At 40.7% G+C, this 20,868-nt stretch overlaps 1 protein-coding gene across 3 annotated transcripts in view; it reads left to right on the top strand.

Moving 5' to 3' along the window:
• APP (amyloid beta precursor protein) overlaps positions 1-20,868 on the top strand; it is a 194,270-nt gene that overhangs the window by 58,203 nt on the left and 115,199 nt on the right. For all 3 annotated transcript variants that reach the window (XM_058800412.1, XM_058800410.1, XM_058800411.1), the window contains exon 3: positions 11,034-11,163. In XM_058800412.1, the coding sequence (XP_058656395.1) occupies positions 11,034-11,163 (130 nt within the window). The remainder of the gene's footprint in view (positions 1-11,033; positions 11,164-20,868) is intronic.

Here is a 20,868-nt window from a genome sequence, read left to right as displayed (position 1 = left end):
GACTGACATCACTGTGGTCAGTTGAGTCACTGGGAGCAATTTGAAGTGGTTTCTCCATTTGGCAGCCATCCTAATCCTTTTGGGACTGGCCTTTTGTGGAAGGAGGAAACAAATTAAATTTTTCATATTTCAGGTTTCCTTGGAGCTGGATTCAATCTTTCTGTTACAGTAATTGGTGCCAGGTGATGCCTTAGAGTGGCTACCTAGAACAGAGGCTAGACAAGATAAAGAGAATAAAGTGGGTATTTATTAAAGGCCTTCAATAGGTACATCTTGGGCAGTCAGAAGCCTCTGAGAAGCTACACCCAAGATGGAAGCTGTTCACAAGTTTTTCATACAGATAAAAGTTTGGTCCATTTATATATCAGGGGTTAATCCTCCAATTACAGCTTCGGGTAATGAAGTAATGTACTCCAAGTTTGTGACCCCATCCCCAAATTCACTGTTGTTACATTTTTTGGGGCCTGAGACTGTAAGGTATCCTTGAGTTTCAGGCCTGGAGAGAAAATGCTTTGTCAGAATAAAATGGGAGAACAGTAGCTGATAGTCTATGGAGTCTTAGAGTTACACACTAAAGCAGTACAGGATCTGAAAAATACAAAAGCTGAATCCTAAGGCATCACAGGGTTTCTACTGACTTCAGTGGAGCCTGCAGTACCAAGTCTCAAAAAATGTTTTGCCATCTGTGTGGGAACATACTGCTGGAGGAAGAGAGCTGGCAAGAAAATGTTCAGCTTCTTTTTTGTTGGGGAATGGCGCACTAAGAGAGGATGTTCTTAGATTTACAGGCTTCTGAGCTGCTTCTGGTAAGTGCAAAGATGCCTATGGGCAGCCTGGTGACTGGCAACTTCATGCACATGGAGATTGTTGAGAGCTTCTGTCAGAACCTTTCTCCTTCCTTATGTGTACAAAGTTCAGTAGCCAGCTCCACAGCAGTGTTTCTTACCTGTAAGTGGAAAAAATGGGCAATTTTCAGGCTGAATTGTTACCTGTGCAAGGCAATGGTGAGGCAATTCTTATTATTCTGGACAAAAAAAAAGTTATGAGAAAGAATTGGAGAAAAACATGTTTCTAAATATTTGTCAAGGAAGGATTGATTTTATTTCTTTAGAAATGAAATTTTTTATCTTTTTCCTGACACTAAATATTCTCAGTGTAAAAACTATAGTCTGTATAATGTGTATCTCATTCACAAGAACAATAATCATGAATAAACATTGCTGTTTGATTTAGAAAGAAAGAAAAATGCAGTGTCATCTTACAGCTGCTCAGGTAATTACTTGTAGGTATCTTGATTGAAGGACATGGGAATACAAGACACTGAATATAGTTCACAAACAGGAAATCAGGAAATGTTACTGCTCGGAATGTTTTCTGCAGATGCCCTCCCTATAGCTCTGTTCTTCATTCTTGCATTCCATTTCTAGTTTTCCTCTTTTTTTTTTTTCTTTTGAGATCAACTTTCATTTTAGAATATCAGGTAGTCCATTTTAATTGGCAGATTTCCCCAACTTTTTCTGTATGGCTTTCACTACTGGACTAAATCATGCATGGTTTTCTTTTGTCCTAGATGATGGGGTACAATCACAGTTTCAGAAAATGACTTTGTAATACCACTTCACATTTTTGGTACTAGAGCCTCAAGTTGATTTCATGAAAAAGGAAATCACAGCCTTGTTTGTCTCTTGGGGCATGCATACAAATGGATTTAGGTTCTTAGATTAATAAATTACCCTTTGGCTATATCTGCAGTTAACTCAAGAAAACATAAATTAATTAGAATATGAAAAATCATAATGGGCCTCTTCGTGACAGTTTTTGCATGGCCTCGAAGTCAACTTTGGCATCAAGTAGGTAATTTTGTAAGCAATAGAACTTGAAAATAGCTCAACAGAGCAATTTGGTTTTTTCTGGTATATTTTCACAGATTTTCTGCTACAGCTTAGATTCATTTTGTACTGTAATTTCCTCAACAAACATAACCAACAACTCAGCCACATATTTTTCTGTTCTATAGAAACGTGGGAAGTTTATTTCAGTAAGGTTTGTGAAAGTAATTTAGGTAGGTAATTTGATGATTTGAAACATGCGTATTATAGCCCACTTTCAATAATGTTTTCTTTGAAATTCTGGTGAGAAGGAAATAATAACTTTGTGCATGTAGTGATTTTCACAAAGCGGTTACATTCTTTATTTCGTGTTTTCAGAATGGTACCCCATCCTTGGGCAGAAACTGCTGGCATAAGATCTGCTTCTTTCCCTGCCAGCCCTTTTTGAAACTTGTCATGCTTAACATGAAATTATGATAATACTACAAAAAAAAAGGTCAGATGTTGTTTAGCTCTTTGTTGTGGGGTTTTTTTGGGGTTTATTTCCCTCTTCCTTTTATTTTTTTTCTTCTGATATTTGCTTTTTTAAAATAATAGTATGGATTGCTTCTGCAGATCCACATCAGGGAGCTGAGCCATTATTGCAGTCCCCAGGATGCTGGTACAGTAACCAAAATAATTTTGCTTAAGCACCTTCCTTGTGTATTAGTTGTCTTATGTGGATCACTGGCATTCCCTATACTGATGTGATTGAGGAGCTCCTGCCAGGAGAGCACAGTGCCTCACCTTCCTTCCACAGACTGTGTGTGCTGGTGGAGGGATGGCAGCCTGCAGGAGATCCAGAAAACCAGACCCAGGCTCTCTGGCTGCTTACACTGTCCTCAATGATTCCTTGATTTGGTGCCACAGTGCCTGAGGCAACCCTTTGTCATGGGCTTGATGCTGGCCAATTGCCAGTGGGCTTATGAAAAAATTATTTATTCATTCTCCTTTGCTGTAGTTGAGCAGCAAAGAAGAATGAATAAACTATTTTTTTCATTTATTTTAATAAAAAAATTATTCCTTTTTTGAGGGGGGGAAAAATATCAGAGGGTCTCATGAGTTGAGGTAAGGATTGGGAAGAAACACTTTAGGACAGAACAGCCTCAAAACTTTAAAAGGTATAAAGGAAAAAAAAAAAAGGGAATTAAAAGAGAATAATGAAAACTAAAGTACACCTTTAGAACACCTTTTCCCTCCACTAACCCTTTTTTCCTTCTCACTTTCAGCAGAGGGAGGCAAACCATGGGGTTTTTAGTCAGTTTGTCACTTTTAAAAAAAAATAAATCTTCATTTAGGGAAAGGTGTGTCTTTTGCTATGCCATGGGGTCCTTCCCATGGGACACAGTTCTCTGTGAACTTTTCTGTGGGGGGATAGAATGTAAGAAAATAAAGGTAGTGCAGAAGGTAGTCTCACACTTGAGGAGCTACAGCTGTACTAATTATCTAAGATTAGGAACAGGCCTGCCCTTAACAGGCCACAGCTGTGTCTAATGAGGATGAGTGCTATGAAAGAGTGGGTTAGCTGGGTGAGGAGAGAGTCGGAGTTTGTTGGCTGTGCTGTGGAGAAGGAGTCAGTGCTGTGAGGAGTTGCCCATGAGAAATCACCAGGAAGGTATGGAACTTTTGCAATAAGACGACAACACTTTTCCAGTGTGGTTTTCCAGCTCTAATTTTCATGAGTAGTAGTCCTGCCTGAACCAGCTGCAGTGTGTGTCCCTCCCATGGGCAAAGCAGTCTTCCCACAGCTGTTTTCTCGTGAGCCATTTTGTTCATGGGGTAGAGTCTCTCAAGGATGAACTGTTCTAGTATAAAAGCAAAGGTCCTCTTCCTTTGTCTCTGGAAGCAAGGATTCCTTCTCTGTCTCTGTTCAAGCCTCTCACCAGATCACCGCTTTGTAACATCCATCCGTTCCAGTGTGAGCGCCTTTTTCTCATGGGCTGTAAGTGAATTCTGCATTTCCTCATGCACTTCCTGAATTACGGGGAAACAGTTTGTTGTATTATAGTCCTCAACATGGCTTGCAGCAGAATTTCAGCTCCAATGCTCAGAGCACCTCCTCTTCCCCCTCTGTCTTTTGCACCGACCTTAGCGTCGCCGTGTTGATCTCCTCATGTGAGCGTCGCCATGTTGATCTCCTCACTCGAGCGTCGCCGTGTTGTTCTCTTCACGTGTTTTCACCTTTTCCCTTTTCTCTGACTCGGGAGAGAATTGGGTCTGTAGGTTCGTTTGTTCTCAAGTTCTATCAATTGAAAAAATTTTATAGAGTTCTGCAGAACTGAAAAGTTGATCCTGTCTGGGCTCCGCACTGGGGAGTTGTTCCGCATGACTCTCACTGCTGGTCACGTGGCTTATATTGGGCCAGCCAATATCTCAATCATCAGAGCCTTTAGGGATTGGCTCTGCTGGACAGAGTAGAATTTTTTGAGGAGCAGCTTCTCCAGAAGCAGCCTCTGGTTTTTTCTTCACCCCTGCTGAAAGCCAGATTAACCTATCACACCCTTAGAGAGGGAAGTGGGCAGATAAAATATTGTATCATGCCTAAACGAGGAGATTTTTATTATTGTTGTTGATTTTTATTATTGTTTTTAAATTCCTTCTGGCTGCTTTTCCCCTTTCCCTTCCACCCCCTTTCTTCGAGGACAATAGCCCTTGTCCTTTGCACGTAATCTATTACTTAGAAATAAAAATACCGTTAGCTTGATTAGCTATTATTCTCTCTCACTGCTCGAATATTTAACCTAATTCGTGCAGAAATTTAATTCAAAAGTGGAAGCACAGAAGCAAAAAAAATGCAAAAAAAACCGGCGCCCCAAATCCCAAACTGTTAATTGCTTCTGGTGATGCTGTAGAGTAAGAGGCAGATGAGGTTTCATCTCAAGGAGTGTGAATATGTTAACAGGCTAGTGGTGACATGAAGAAGTGGACTTCATTGACTGTGAATAAAATACTCTGCCTATGGAGAAGTAGAAGTGTTTGTTGTGCTTAAAGTGGACAGGGAAGCAGCTTAGAAGAGACTATAAGTCTGGCCCTGTTTACTCTGAGGTTTTACAGTATGAAAAGCTGGATATCCTCTACAATTACACAAGAGAGGCTTTAGAAAACCTGATGGGGTAAACAGAAAATTCTTGGCAAGGCTCAAGTTTTGGTTTGGTTTTCTTACTGCATACAGATATTTGTGCTATAAAATCAAGCTCTTGAAAGGCAGTGAGGTGGGTATGTTTGACCATGCACCCTTATTTCTGCTTTAATAGGTTTCTGCCTTCCTCATGTGCAGAAAAAAAGTTGAGAGAAAGCCAACTGAGAGTTTTCAGTTTATGGAATCCGGTGCATGGATTAGGGTTGAGCCGACTGCCTCGTGGCTGACAGCCTTTCTGAGCACTTGAATTGCAGAGGAAAGGGCAGTCTTGCATGAAATTCCAGATGAATGCACATTAGGGAATTTTAAGAGAAGAGATCATGTTTGTATGAGGTTTCATCAGGTGAACCAACGCAATTGGTCACTGCACTAAAACCAGCTCATGTTTCTAGCACTCTCAATATACCCAAGGCAGTTGGAATGATGTATCAGGATGTTGTATGTACTCTGCTCACAGGGAAAAGCTCTAAGTGCTTGTTGTCATGACCAGGAGTAAAAATTGCAGCAACATTTGATGTCTGACCCCATCTCCCCCTGATCTGTGGCTAATGCCTAGAGGGTTCATCATCTGCCATCTTACTCTCACCCATACACTCACACCTGTGTGTTTAGTTTTGCTTTTCTTTCCTTTCCATAGGATAAGATCAGTAAAAAAGGAAACTAGTTGGAAGTGTTGAAATGTTTGCTGACTTTGCATGCCTAGAGAAAAAAAGGAGGAGGGCTAATAAAGAAAAGAGGACAGCATTTGTGTCTTTGCGTTGAACTTAGGAGTCTGAGTGGGCGGAGAGATTGGAAATGAGAACTGAAAAAATGCCAGGATGAGTGGACTGGAGAGGCAAGAGTTGGGGTGAAAGGAATTGAAATCTGGGTGAGTTTTGTGGCAGGAAACTCTTGAAGAGCGACTCTCTGTGTAACAGTGAAGCAGCTAAGATGTTGGAAAGAAGGGTGATTTATGAGATGTGCCTAAAGAAGTATTTATAAGAGTAATATGTGAAACTCCTAGGTGAGGCTGAGGATTGACTCCAATAGCTAGTGAGACTGGAGCTATTAAACTTGAAATGATGCTATGGATGGATACAAGAGGATGTGCTGATGATACAAAGTAGTGTGTCCCTGGAAATTTGTCCTCGGGATATAATTGAAAAATTCCCTGGCTTGTTTGGAAGACGTTCAACCTGGGATTATTTATTTATCCTAAGTATTAAGGTGTGGGTTTTAGGTTAGGAATTGATTACTGTTAAACTTTTTTCTTTAAAACTGTGGAGTTAAAAGGGTGTATTCATACACTCTTCCCAAGTGGCTGCTGGAAATTAGTGCAAATACCTGAGATGTTATACTGACTAACCTGCAACAGTAGGTGCCTGGAACTTGTGGTGCAGGGGCAGAGCTTGTTCCTTCTTGATTTCCTTGCTATTTCTCATGTTGGCTCATGGTAGAGAATTTCTAAACTGCTCCAGTGCTGCTAATGCTGGGTTTGACTCATAATTCTCTTTGAGCAAGTGAAGGCTTTGCTTGGGTTACAGAGAGTGACAGGAGAAATTTGGGTGCCAGCTTCAGCCAGCCCTGTAGCCTTCCTTTTGTGTGTAGAAGGGCTGATGGCTTAGGAAGCCTGGAGCAAGTGGCTGAGTCTGGTCAGATGTGACAGGACACAGCTGAAGCCACAGAGATGTGGAAGAGAAGGAAAGGTGTTCTGCTGGTGATGGGAGCACTCTGGATCAGAGGGGTGATGGTTCCTGGGCAGGGGGCTGCCACAGGGGAAGCCATGGAGCTACTGTAATGTAGAATAGTTTTTAAAACCAGGAATAAATGAGGATCTTTTACATGAGACATTTAGTAACTTTATTCTGCATATAGGTGTCTATTTTCTGGGCACAGACTGCAAGACTGAGAACAGGACTTTTCCTTTAGGGTTGATGGTGCTTGTGTCATGGCTACTCATGTGACAGCACTCCTGCTGCTGCTAATTTGGGACTCCTCATTGCTGCTGCTTCCCAAGCTGTAGGTTGGAAAGCTTGCAGAGACACTGTGCATGGACATACAGAAATAATTATGCTGTGTTTCCTCTTCATGGATGTGCAAACAGTTGGAAATGAATGTAGCGTGTCTGCTTGTTGCTGCTCTTCAGCTCATCAATGCAAAATTCTGGGAAGCAGAAACTTTATAGATTCTATATATACTTTGGAAAGGAATAGAAATAGCCTGTTTCAGTGCCCAACTACCATCTGGGTGAAGAATCTTTTCCCAATACCCAATCTAAACCTTCCTTGACTCAACTTCATGCTGTTCCTACTGGTCAGAGAGAAGTGGTCAGTGTTTGTCCCACTATGTCCCCTTTTTAATTCCTTTAATTGGGAATTAAAAATATTTTCCCCAAGTTGAATCTCTCTTGCCTATGATAGCAATTGGTAAATATTTTCCTATCTCAACCCAAAAGCTTTCTCAGCCCATTTTATCTCCTTTTATTAAGGACATCTACATTTTAGTCCTAAATCTATGTGGCATCACAGCTGGTAGTGGTAAACATGAGTTTTAGTAAGATTATATTAAATTCTGAGTAGTCTGAGTGGCTTTTTAGATTTTTTTTTTCTGCAATTAGCATGTAAGGAGACTTGCTAATGGAAATGGAAGGAAATGAAAACGTAGCTGTAACTCTTGATTGCCAGTTAAATTTTCTAGATTACATTGATCTCTGTTTTCTTCACTGTTTCTTTTAAGATGAATTAATGGAACTTCTCTACATCCAGTTACAATAATGTTGAAAGTTTGGTTATCTGGCAACTTTGTAGCTCTGCTTTACACTGACACTGTAGAAGGAGCTCATTAGGGACACTATAAATTAATATGAGGCTCATTTTTCTGTGCCACTAAGTAGGTCCCACTTCAATTCAGAGCAAATACATTATGTAAGTCTAGTCAGGGGAGCTCTCCTTGGCACATAAACTGGCATTAACCTATTGTTAATGAAATTCAAAGCATGTTTTCTCTCCTAAAGGGTGGACTGTGCTTTGTGTGAGCTGTCAGTAGAAATTAGGAGTTTGGTAATTGATGTAGTAACAAAAGAAGAGGTTTGTTTGTATTTCTTTGTCCTTGTGCGCTTTTGACAAATACTGCTAACTACTTAGCATTTGGTCCCCTTTACTAACCAGCAGTTAAAATGGTGGTTTTGGGTAATAGTAAAAATAAAAAATTATATATGAACTTATTTTTCCAACTAATATTATTCTTTTATTGAGGCCCTGCAGTAATAATGCACCCTTACTCTTTAGAAATTCATCTCAGGAAAGCAACTAAGTGTATCTTTGTTCTTGTGGCTCAGAATTTTATCTTCTGTCACTTTAAAGCTATGTACGCATTCATGTGGGTAAATAAATGATATTTTTGGTCTTAATTTCCTTTTTTAAACATTCCAGTCTATCCATTTTGAAGTTTTCTTAGCTGTCTTCATTTAAGGCATTTATTTCCGCTGCCAATGACAAGTGACACTGAACCCTGGATACCTGATAAGAACATGTCAGTGGACACTGATGTATCAAGCACATGGCTTGTGACAGCATCGAGCATTATCTAACCAGGGGTTCTAATCACATGAGTGTGACGTTTGTAGAGGCGTGAACTGGAAGAGTTCAGCATAGCAATGCTAAGGGAAGTACCCAAAGAAGAACAAATCTTCCTCTTGCATTATGCATGTTAGCTCTTGAGACAGCTATGGAGCCTTGCAGGGTAATATTTACACAGCAGTTAAAGTGTGAACTTTCCTGCTAATCCATTTTGGCAGTGCTGTTACAGGGATTATGAGCATGTGCAAAGGCTTTCCCTTTGAATTTGCTGTATCTGTTCAGTATTTGAAGCACTGATGGAGCAGGGTGAGCAGCAAGTTCCTCTGGAGCCACTTTCTGCAAGCAGTGTGAAAATGGGCAGTGTAGGTAATGTGGATGATGACCATCAGCCTTGGCCACCTGCTGACAAAAGAAAGTGAAGGTTCAGTCTTCAAAGTGTTGGGAACTTTCACACTTTGTAGTTCTGCCTGTGGGCTTTCTTGAGGTCCCTGTATCTTGTGTGCTGGGTTAACATCCCAGGCTGCACCTTCAGCCTCTGTATTTCTTCAGCCATCAGTTGGAGTGAGCTGAGGGTGCTGCTCAAACTGGCAAAGATCTGAGAGATGTGTTCTATGGAGGGGCTTGACAGCTGGCCTGCAAGCAAAGATGAGTTAACAGAAGAAATAACAGTTTCTGATTTTCAAGTGTATCCATAGCAAGGAAGAAGACAAGGCCGTCAGCATGGAAACAGATTAGAAAAGATACATGAACATTTTTGTAAGCTAGACTACGTGCCTAAGTAGATGTGTATATGTGCCTTATTAAATTTCTGTAAAACTATTGCCAATTATATTGACACTAATTGCTTTGCACCAATGCATATAATAAGTTATTGTGATGTAGTTAATGACTTAAGATCATGCTTTGTTAAGATTATATAAGCTGAACAACATGCAGAATAAAAACTTTTCTTCTTGGACCCTGATCACGTGTATGTCATTCAGTGACAGTATTCTATGAAGAATATGCACAAGGAAAGAAGTATCTGATTAATAAATTGTATTTTTGAATAGAAGGCAGGATTGATATTCAAGCTTGTTAGCATAAAGTGCATTGTTTAGTAGGCAGTGTTTCTTTCTGTAGTCATTTCTGTGGCATTGTTACTGTATCTGCCCTTGTTTTGTGTATTAAGCTGTTAATACAGTTCAACTTTAAAATTGTAACAGCCCCTTCATGTCTCTTAATTAAAGTAAGAAATTATTTCCAGTTATGCTTTGATTGCTTTCTGGTTGTTCCCTTGTGTATGGATGTATGGACCAGGCCACATTCATTTAAAGACCACTGATCTCAAATTTGAGAAGGCTGTACTGTCATTTGTTATCATCTTTTAAAGTTCAAGACTTCAGCTCCAGCTGCTTTCTTCATTTTGCCATCATTATATTTTAAACCTCCAGTCAGGGGAGTGCCAGGAGGTACTGCCTCTCAGATGCCATGACCTCAGTGGAGATCCATGATTGAGACAAATCTTTTTTACTTGAGGTGTAGCTGTCAAGATTCTTAGAGTACTTTTCCAAGCACCAGTTTTGGACTTAACCTAGTTTTCTTTTTTTGGAATTATGTTACTTCTCTGCAGGATGTTTTTGGACCATCTCCAGTTACTTCAGACTTGTTCCTATTTCTGTTTTTCTTTTCCATTGGTAGATATGAGTAGACAGTACTTTTCAGAGCACTTAAATCCTCAGATCTCACACAGCTGGAAATTGATAAGGATTGATTGAGGAAAGGCAAAGGAAAATTAGTACCTTCTGAGTTTCATGTTAGGGCTGGTAGATTGCCAATTTGAAAAATGTAAAGTGAGGGCTATAGGCTGTGTTAGAGTAGAAAAGGGGGCTGAGAGAAAGGGACTGAGTGTGATAAAAAGCCAATAAATTCATCAGCAAGTTCGCTGGTGTGATGGTTGTGGGTGTAGGAGTGTATTGTGGTATTAAAGCAGACAGAATTTTGATCTCAGCAATTTACAAATTGGTAATGTAGACCTAAATATGAATAACTTTTTCAACAGAATTTTAGTACTAGGCAGACTGCAGCAGGCAGGAATTATGATGTTTTTTAAAATCGTTGAGATGAACATAAAGGCGTGCATGCTATTAAGTTCAATTGTATGGAGAATATGCTGTGTATATGGAGTTTTGCCTAGACATGGAGGAGGTATTTAACCTATGATTAACTGATCTTTAACTTAGTCAAATATAACTGGGCAAGTTATAGTTTTGACAATTAGCTGTTACCACCATAATTTTTCTGAACTGGCTGCATGTTTTTACTGATGAACAGACACACCAGCTTTCCAGATAGATGCACACCATGACATAAATATTTTACACAGCAGAAGAGAGAGAAGATTAATATTGCGTTGTTACAAATGTGTTACAGTGACCCAGAGTACATACTTGGGATAACATTTGTCTTTTTCTCTCATTTTAATGCTAGGTGTACCCTGAATTGCAAATCACCAATGTTGTGGAAGCCAACCAGCCAGCTACAATACAGAACTGGTGCAACAGGGGATGGAAGCAGTGCAATGGTCACCCACATATCGTGGTTCCCTACAGGTGTCTGGGTGAGTGACTCAGTCTGTTTTTTCTGCTCTATTGTTTTCAATCCCTTCATAAGAAAGACAGAGAATCTACATAAATGTGTTGTATACTTCAGTATTGTTGTGTTTTCTGAAGGGAGTTTTGTCTAGCTGTTCAGTCCTTTGGAACTGCATTATCTAGAAAGAAAGTACTCCTGCTCTTCCCTAATTAAACCCTTCTTTTTTCACATTAATTTTTGAATATCTAGTACTTGGACTCTTACCATGAAAGACTGTAGGAATCTGTATTTGTTGAAACAAAAGAAAAGATACTTTATACATTCCCCATTTTATCCTTCAGTGTTATTTTTGTAGTAGTTGCTTGCTGTTCTCTCCTGTGTCCTTGGTGCTTTAAATCAATTAAAAGGGATTTTTAGCCCCCTTTTTTTTGCTAACCTTTACTTTCATCTGCATTAGAAAACAGAATTGTTGATTTGCTGTTTTCATTAACATTCTAGGCATGACATTTTCTTGATATTATTCCATATTGAAGTATGTTGCTTTACCACTGCCATTTGAACTGTGATTAGTGCTGGAGTTCAGAGTTGGAACTTGCTTTTCTAGTAAGCCAGGACAGCTAAAAGGCATGGAAACCAACTCAGATCAGTTATTCCATGAAACAAATAATGAAAGAAATTTTTTAAAAATATGCAATGTTTCTAGAAATTTTGTTCATTTGCGTAGAGTAGGTAAAACACAGGGCACAATCTGCCCTTAGCAAAGCTGGGACTGAAGAGGATTTAGCAGAAATGCTCAAAAGTGCCAAAACAGCAGGTGTATAAAATCTGTGCTACATATCAGGGAAATTTTTTTACTTGGCAAAGTTTCTAGATCTGATGTTTGCACAGATGTAAAATCAGTGTTTCTAAACCTGCAGTATATCATTGTTGGTGCTACTGAGGCTCTACAGGACTAGTTTATTCTGAGCAAAAATCCTCCAGGAGAACCCAAATTCAAGACTTTTGGTGAGGAGAAGAACCTACCTCTAGGAATTACAGATTCTGATTCTGGGAAGGAACCTGCTGACCTTTGTCTATTTCCAGGCATGAGCTGAGTTGGTTGGCTCCCCCACAAGCTTTACTGCTAAAAGGGACATGCTTTGTTACCCATTTGTTGCTGTGTTTTCTTTAGTTTTTTTATAGTCAGGATAGAGACATCAGCTTGTAGTCTCAATGTATGTCTAAAGCCAGATGAGCAACTTTTTAAGAGATGAGGCAGAGCTGCAGTCTCACCTAGAACACATCACAATATGTTTCATCAGACTCCATGAGAGTACACTTGCACTAATTAGAGATATAGCAGAAGAACATCAGACTAGTGGAACTATAAAAACTAAATTTTATTATTTATTTCAATGTCACCACAAGCAAAGCTCTGAATTAAGGCTTAGGACTTAGCCTCAGGACTCTCTATCGTTCTGTAGATTTGGTCAGAGCCCTGGAGGTTTTACAGCCTAATTTAAGCAAAATGACAATGGCATCTTAAGAGCAAATGAATATAAATTGGCTATGAATACATTTAGTCTGCAATTATAAGGAAGTATCTGGAAACATAATAGGACCTCCAACAGTCATCTGGTTAAGGAGTAAGAAGTCTAATCACATGGAAGGAAGTTCATAAATTTGTGGACAGGACTATATGCAGTTCCTTGCAGGGGTGAGGAACTGGACTTGGACTTTTAAGGTGCCTTCCCTGAGTTGCAGTTTAGAAAGAAAAATCATTGCAAGGTGTATGGTTGTTATCTTAGGTAGCAGGGTTTGGATGCAAAGATTTTAAAGATGTTTAAGCACTTCATTTCCATTAGCCCTTAGCCCTCTATTTTTATTTTAAAATCCCCACATATGCTATTTTTTCTGATTTCCTTGTAATTGAGGCTTATCTAGTTGTGTCTGACACATTGTGTTTGTTGCCATTTTCACATGCTGACATTGATCTTTTTTACCCTGACTAGAGTAAACCTTAGATACTGATGTTCCCAAGAGTCTACTGGGGGAATAGGTGGCTACATAATTACTTCCTCTGGAGGAAAAATGGTGGCAGTAGCCATAATCTGCAATTTCTCCATCAAACAGCCCTCTATTTGTTGTGTCCTATGTCTGTCTTGGAATACTTTCTCTTAAATCATGTTTTTGTACAGAACTATGGAGTCCAGAGAGCTTTTAATTTTTTTTTCTCCCCTCCTAGTACTTCTTCAGTATTAAAAGATAATTTTCTAAAAGGTTGCATCTTGCCTGTCAGCTCTGTGTGTGCCTCAGCTGTGGTAGCTGTTGGTGGACATTGTCAGAAGTTGGGCGTTGCCTGTGCCCATTCCTCTGTAATTTTACTGCAAATAGACCCCTGCCCTAGACCACTGTTAAATCCATCTGGTCAGAATTAAGATACCAGCAGCAAGTTTGTCAGTGGGCAGCTGATTGCAGGGTTGAGTTTAATTTTGCATTGCTCTGAAGATACTTACTAGCCCAGTAATTTCTTCCATTTTGACAGTATTTTTCACAGTTGAGAAGCAGCAAGAGACAGAAATCTGGCTGCTTTCAGGCCAGAGCATCTTTGATGTACAGTCTGCTTGCATCATAATCTTCAGCCAAGACTTTCAAATATGTAGAGCCCATTTCATTACAGCCCTTGCCTGCTCCCGGAGTTTTTTATCTTTGAGACTTGTGCAGGGCAGTAATTACAGCAGTTCTTTGTAGCTGTGTATTTCAGTAACATCCATCAGATTTACTAGATTACACAGCTTCATATTTTCTTAAGAGAATGCAACTAAAGCATAACAACAGTGTTTTAAACAAGACAAAATGAAAGCCCCTTATTTGAGTCAGCCACGTGTCTTTGCGTTGACCACAAAAATATTCCCTAAAAATGTTCTAATTTGATCTAATCTTAAAGAGTTAAATTACATGAGGACTGTGGTGATTGGCATAGAGCCACAAATGTGTTTGGGTACATAGTAAAGATAAGGAGCTGTGGGATGTGCTGGTGGAAGAGTGAAGATCTGCAGAATTCCCTTCTCCTGGTGTCAGGTGTGTGTGCCACCCTAGTGCCTGCACCACTCACTGTGTGGCACAGCTTGCAGGGTTGCTGCAGACAGTGTCGAGAAACCAGTGATTTCTTCTTTGCTTTACAGAAACTGTTTTTGGGAAAATACCATGGCTGCCATCCTGGCCATATAAGTGTTGGTGGGAGCTCTGCTGGTGGTCACAGCAGGAGGGCAGGATTTCTGCCACTGTTGGGGCAGTGTCAGCAGTAACCATTTCTAGTTTGCACTTTCTCCTCTCTTCACTGCTTGCCAAGGAAAAGCAGTTGGTGAATTTGTGCAGTGTGGCCGTGAAATGAAGTGGTTCACTCCATGTTCCTTGCTGACTGTGGGAGTAGGCATCCTTATCCCAGAGATTTAAATCTTTTAATACTTGGATAAATGTGTGGCTATGAGTTTCTGAATAGATGACATTTCATTTTGTGTTGGCGGAATACATCCTGAACCCTGGATAGAGATGAGAAGCTCAGTTACGTGGGTGTTTGTGGATCATTATGTGGGCATGGCATACAGGATATAGCAAGGTGTGAAATGGGGGAATTACAGATTAACTGTGCTGTGTAAAGTGCATGATCAGGAGTGGCTCTGCCTCATTATCCCATTAATGTATGCTGCTAAACGCTGCATTCACAGTGTTGGAAAGATCCAGATGTGTTATGTATACAGCCTCTGTCAATCAGAATGTGATTACTTGCAGTCATTTGTTCATAAACAAGTAGATTAGGTGTCCTGGTTTGGGGCAAATTTGGGAGAGAACCTCTGAAGAGGTTCCTATAGAAAACAGATTCAAGCGGCCCCTCTCCCAACCAGTTTGGGAAAATATTTTCTTGGAGAAAAGTGGAATAAAACTGTTTATTTAACAGGCAAAGCATTCACCAGCACAAAAAAAATTAACAATATTAAACAAAAAAACTTTTTGCCACTCCAAAAGAGATGACAGACTCAGAAAGTCCCTTTTGTGGGTTGCAGCTCAGCTCACTCAGTCTCTGATCAGTCCCTCTGGTGCTGGAAATGCTGCAGCCCAGGCCCAGCCCAGTGGGCCACAGGTGTGAGCTGCTGGTGCTCTGCTGGTGTTCAGTGCAGAGCAGGTTTAAACAGGTCCAAATAAAAATAAAAACCACGGTCCAGGGAACTTCTCTGCCTCACTTAGCTAAAAACTTAAGGGTAAAGGAGAGCTCTGTCCTGCTGTGTGTCCACAGACAACACAGTCCAGGAGCAGGATGTGGAGGAGTGAGTGCAATTTCTGAAAACAAGCTGTGCACGCTTCTTCCCCCTCCCCTCTTCACTCTCAGAACCAATCTTAAAGGTGCAAAACTTATTTGTGGACTAAACAGGTGAATGGGGATATGAGCATCATCAAGTCATCCCAGCACATTAGGTTATATGAAAAGTGCATTTTGCTGCTTGGTTATGTAGTGAAAAGCTGGCTTCTGTGCCTGGTTTTTAAAAAAAAAAGTATTTGAAAATATTTTGTAACTTTTCAGGGCTTTATTACTCTAGCAGTTTGTGAAGTTGTCATCTTGTTAGTGTCTTGGTTTGAAAGATAGGTGTCTGCCAATGAGGGCAGGAACCTCCCTTTGAATATGAACCACTTCCCTCAAAATTATTACAACTTTGAAGTTACAGGGCTTTCAGACAAAGATATTGGAAAAGGAATAGCAGTTCTTTTCTTATAAATAGATCTATAGCTCTTATATATAGATCTATAGATGTGTATATATAGATCTGTATAACAAGGCAAACAAACAGCAGCAACCACAAACAAAACGCAGATAATCAGTACCAGCCGTCTCTCGGCCGTTGAGCGCTTTACCCATGCGGTGCAGTTCCGGTCATGGCCAGCAGGGGCGCTGCTGGCTCCCGGCAGGGCAGGTGCGGTGATTCCCCCGCACCTGCAGGGGGCGCTGTGGGGCGGGCTCGGCCATTCCTCCCTGTGGTAATGGCGGGCGGGCTGGCAGGAGAGAGAGGAAAGGGGATTCCTGTACAAACTCACAGGAAGCCATTACCTGTGCACTTCTGGATGGCAAAATGGGCTGGAGCAGGAACCTCGGAGCTGGAATGGCAGAGGTGGGCACACACTGGGTGACAAACAAAATGCAGCAGAAACTCTCAGCCCTGTCAGGAGCCCTGGCGTATCCTTTTGGGCACCTGATGTTGAGGTCAAGTGTTGCAAAAAAGCTTGAGGCAGCAGCAGAAAACAGTGGGGCTGGACAGCTGCAGCTGAGTATCTGCAAGCAGCCGGGAGATGCCTTCTGGGAAGGGGAAGGAGTTTGGGGTCCCGGTTTTTCCCCTGAGGTACCTGAGCAGATGATGAGGGGCCTTTCCCATGAGAAAAAGGGTGCCAAAAAGGTCCCAGTTCAATAGTCACTCTTACAAGTAAAGGCTCACCCACGGTAAGGAAGAAGCACAAAAGGATTGGACTGGTCGGTGGCAGCGAATTCTCCCCATGGTAGCAGCAACTTGACTGTTCCCTCTGATCCTGAGAGAGAGACAGCAAGGAGCTTGAGCCCAGTACCTGACCCCCAGCCAAAATCTTGTGTTATCTCTATGTGAGAAACAACTGCTCACTTTGAAAATTTAAAAAGGTTTATTAAACCTTAACAAAAATACAACAAAGGACTACCTAAGGAAAAAGCTGCAGCGCTGGGAACTGCCCCTCATGGATACCACATGGCCAGTTCCTCTTCAAGATGGATGCTCAGCCTTTCATACTCCTGGGGGCTGCATCAGCCAGCCCAGCCCTCCCAAAGTCTGTCACTCAGCTCTTCTTTGCCATTTATCAGTGGAGATTGCTCTCTTGTGACTCCATTGGAGGTCAGGTGTTGCCATGCTGCACCCCCTGAGCAACCCCTGAGCTTTTCCATTCCCCACTGCCCCATGCCAGGGACACCTGTGCAGCTTCTTTGTACCTGTCCTGGACAGCCCCGGCTGTGTGACGGCAGCAATACAGGGAGAAGGGAACTGTGGGGAGAGCAGAGGGCATCTAAACTACAGTAACATAACTGTACATCACTAAAGCTTCTCTTAATATTCACACAATAGTTATGTTCTAATTGTGAGAGCCAGTTATCTATAACGTCTACCCTTCTGAAGAGAAAACCTCTTCCAGCTGAGAGGCCAGCTGCACTCTTCCCCCTCCTCCCCTTCCCTACCACGTCTTTTGCCTCTTAAGGTCTTTATAGTCTCTTAGGCAACAAATGGGACAAAACTGCTTGAGAGAAAGGGAAAAAAAAAAGGGAAAACTCCTAACCTTCAACCTGATGTCAGAAGAAAAGGTACACTCAAGTTTTGATATGCATGCCTAGCCAATTATATCAAAGAAAACACCAAGGTTATGCCTGGAATGAATAATTTAAATAGAGATATATGTAATTGGCAGTTCTCCTAGTGGTAGTTCTTCTAAAATTACTTGCTGTTTTAATGGTGGAATTTTTTCACACAAGAATGTGAAGTGCCTGTGTATTTCTGTACATGGCAAAACTTGCTGGTTTTACCCCCTCTGAACTCACATTGCACCTGTTTGTATTGCATTGGCAATACAAATTCTCCTCTGAGTAGCTGGAAACACTTTCCACTGGCTTTTCCATGCAGTGCCTAAATAACAGAAAGACATTAAATAATTGTCCCGGAATTTTCCTGTCCCTGTTAGTTTAGCTTTTCACCTCCAGCTTGCCTCAGTCTTCAGTCAGCCATGTGAGTGGTGCAGACAAGCCTCACACCACACTGTTCCTAAAATAAAAAAAATCCCCCTAGTTTCAGCCTACACAACTACAACATGTCTAGTTTTTCTGGCAACACTAGCTGACAGGAAGCAGAGGAATCACTGATCATTCAGATAAACTGTTATAGATGAGCAATTTAATGGTTGGCTCTCACAATTAGAGAGATAGATATTATGTGTATGTTAAGGTGTATAGTGATGATATGTCCCCCATAGTCCTCTTTCCCCTCCCTCTTGTAAGAGCCTCAGTAGTCAGGGCATTTAGAGAAATTCTCCACCAATAGACGGCAGAGAAGGAGTTGACTGATAAAACTTTGGGAAGTTTAAAAGGCAGAGCATTCATTTTGTAGGGGAGCAGGAGGCTGGTAGTCATGGGGGGCAGGGCTCCCAAAGCTACAATTTTTCCTTATTCAATCTTTTGTAATATTTTTTTGTGAAGGTTTAATAAATCTTTAAAATTTTTAAAAGTGAGCAGTTGTTTCTCACATAAACAATAACAAATTTATTGGTTTATTATAATTCCAAGAAGATCTACTGCCTCATGGTTTATAACTGTCATTTCAAGTATTTTCTTCTCAAAGCAGGACTGTATAAACCATTTGAAGCAGCCTTTGACATGTTTCAGGGACAAAATCCCATGATTTTGTCAATAAAGAGGAAGAGAGCTGGCAGAGAAATCCTGAATAAGATCATCCACCAGCAGCACAAAAACTTCCTCAGGCAGTCACAACTCTGTTTCTGGATGCTTCCACCTCTTCACTTGAGCCAAACATTGGTTCAGCTGTTGGGTTAGCCAGATTGTAGCTGAAAGGCATAGAAACTCTGAAGTGCAGAGATAAAACTAATGTTCTGCTGAATGTCAGAATGTACTTTTATATATGACTAATGTAAAACATCTAATTTTTGTACAGTAAGACCAGAAGAAGAAAGAATTCTGAATTTGTGTATTTCTGTACACATTCTTGGGGTGTACATATGTTTTACTTGTTTGCTGGTTGCAGTAAGGTTTTAATAAGAACAGGTCACAACACAAAAACTTCTTGAGATCTCGAACATCACAGCTCTGCAGATCTACTCCTAAAGTAGTAAAATAACTTCTTATCTATAAGGATTGAAATCTATGTGCTTATTTGTCTCTTTACAATGGACCAAGGAAACCAAGACAAATAGTGTACACACTTCAGCAACAGCACACAGGAAGTGATCACAAGTATGTGAGCCTTCTTCATAGGCACCATTACACATTGTAGTAAACCAGTCTATGTTTAGGAGCTTAAGAAGGAAAATCAGTTTTCCTTCTTGAATGATGACTAAAGCTGGTTGGACTGTTTTCTGTCACTTGTAACTGTGCCCAGCATGAGGTATCAGGGATTAAAAGCAGGTGTTCCTGCTTTTTCTGCAGTGCTTTATATAAAAAGAATTACCCTGAAAAAGTAGTGCTAAAAGACTATTAGTAAGGTTAAAAAGAGCTCAAAAAATGGGAAAAAGGGGAAGTTAAGGTGCCTCTCTGATCATAGTTTGACCCTTCCTGTGCAGAGGGTTCCAGGGAGGCTGTGACTGTGGGGCTGCTCTGTCTGCCTGCCCTGTTCCACTGTGGGTGCTTGAATGAGCTATTCTGTGTTTCTTTCCTGGTCCAGCCTCTCCCACACCCGAGTTACTGTTCACCACTCAGATCCTGCCCAAAGACAGAGCTAATTTTCCTCTCAGAAGTTTCTCTAATATTACCCAAACACTTCAGAGATCATAGATTTCATTTCATAAATGTCATAAGGGAGAGGGGTGTCATCCTTAATTTGTATTTGGAAGCTGGAGAGAAGCTTAAAAACCCTAAGTATCTGTTGATAGTTGGGCTCCAAATTGTAAAATGCTTGAAACATTCTCAATGTGGATGTGAGTGTATGTACCCAAGGGGTCTTTATGAAACATGTACCTTTGGTTTTGATGGATGGATGCATTCATACACACAGAGCCTGTGAGTCGTGCATGAACCTGCTGTGTAAGTTCCATGCCCTTGTTCATTGTACACATCCAGTTTTTGAAACACACAGAGCGGGAAGTTTTTATCCAAATATCTCTGTAATGCTACACACCTGACTGATCTTTTTTGTTTGCGCTTTCCTTCAACCTAAAGAACTTAATTTTGTTGTGGGAGCATCCTGTTAATTAGTGTGTTGTTTGTTTTAGCATCTTAGGAAGGAAGGATGGAGAGGAACAGAAAGGAAGCATCCACCTTACCATTTGGTCATGAAATTGGTCTGCATGTGTAGCATCTTTAAAAAAATCCTCAGCTAACTGAAAGTAGCTGTAAATTCACATGCTAAGTACATTCTGCTTTTGGAGTTGAACTGAATGCTGCTAACAGATTTGATACAGTTAACTGCAGAGGGATGGTCAGTGATGGGACTCACTGGGTGTTTCTAAAAGGTGCTAGGGAATATTCTGGAAATACAGTTCAGTAAGCCTGTCTGGGAGAGGGGATACTTTTTTGGTGTGCTGAACATCCAGGAATATTGGACTTGTCAGTGAGTATATGATAACTGAGCAAGAGTTGTTTTTTTTTTTTTGTTGTAAAGAGTAGCTAAACAAATAGATAGTGTGCCTCCTTTGATTTTTCAGAAGATATTTAACAAGGTCCACTACCAAAAGCTATTAAAGAATTTAATCTACCATGGAATCGAAGAGAAAACACTTATATGGCTAAATAAAGATAAGAAAAGGTAGGAATTAAAGGTCCACCCTCAAACTAGAGAAAGGTCACCAACAGAATCTCAAGGGATCAGTTTCTGTGCCAGTGATGTTCAAAGTATGTGTGATATGTAAAAAAAGGCTAAGTTGTGCAGTGACCCATCTGATGAGGATACTAAGTTATTCAAGGTAGAGTTAATAAAGGCAAATTACATGGAATTTCAGAAGTGTCTTTGATACGAGGTGACTG

This window comes from Ammospiza caudacuta, chromosome 2 (genome assembly GCF_027887145.1).
Source record: "Ammospiza caudacuta isolate bAmmCau1 chromosome 2, bAmmCau1.pri, whole genome shotgun sequence".
Classification (NCBI taxonomy): Eukaryota; Metazoa; Chordata; class Aves; order Passeriformes; family Passerellidae; genus Ammospiza; species Ammospiza caudacuta.
Note: the sequence above shows the minus strand (reverse complement) of the source record. Positions and strands in the feature narration are given on the sequence as shown.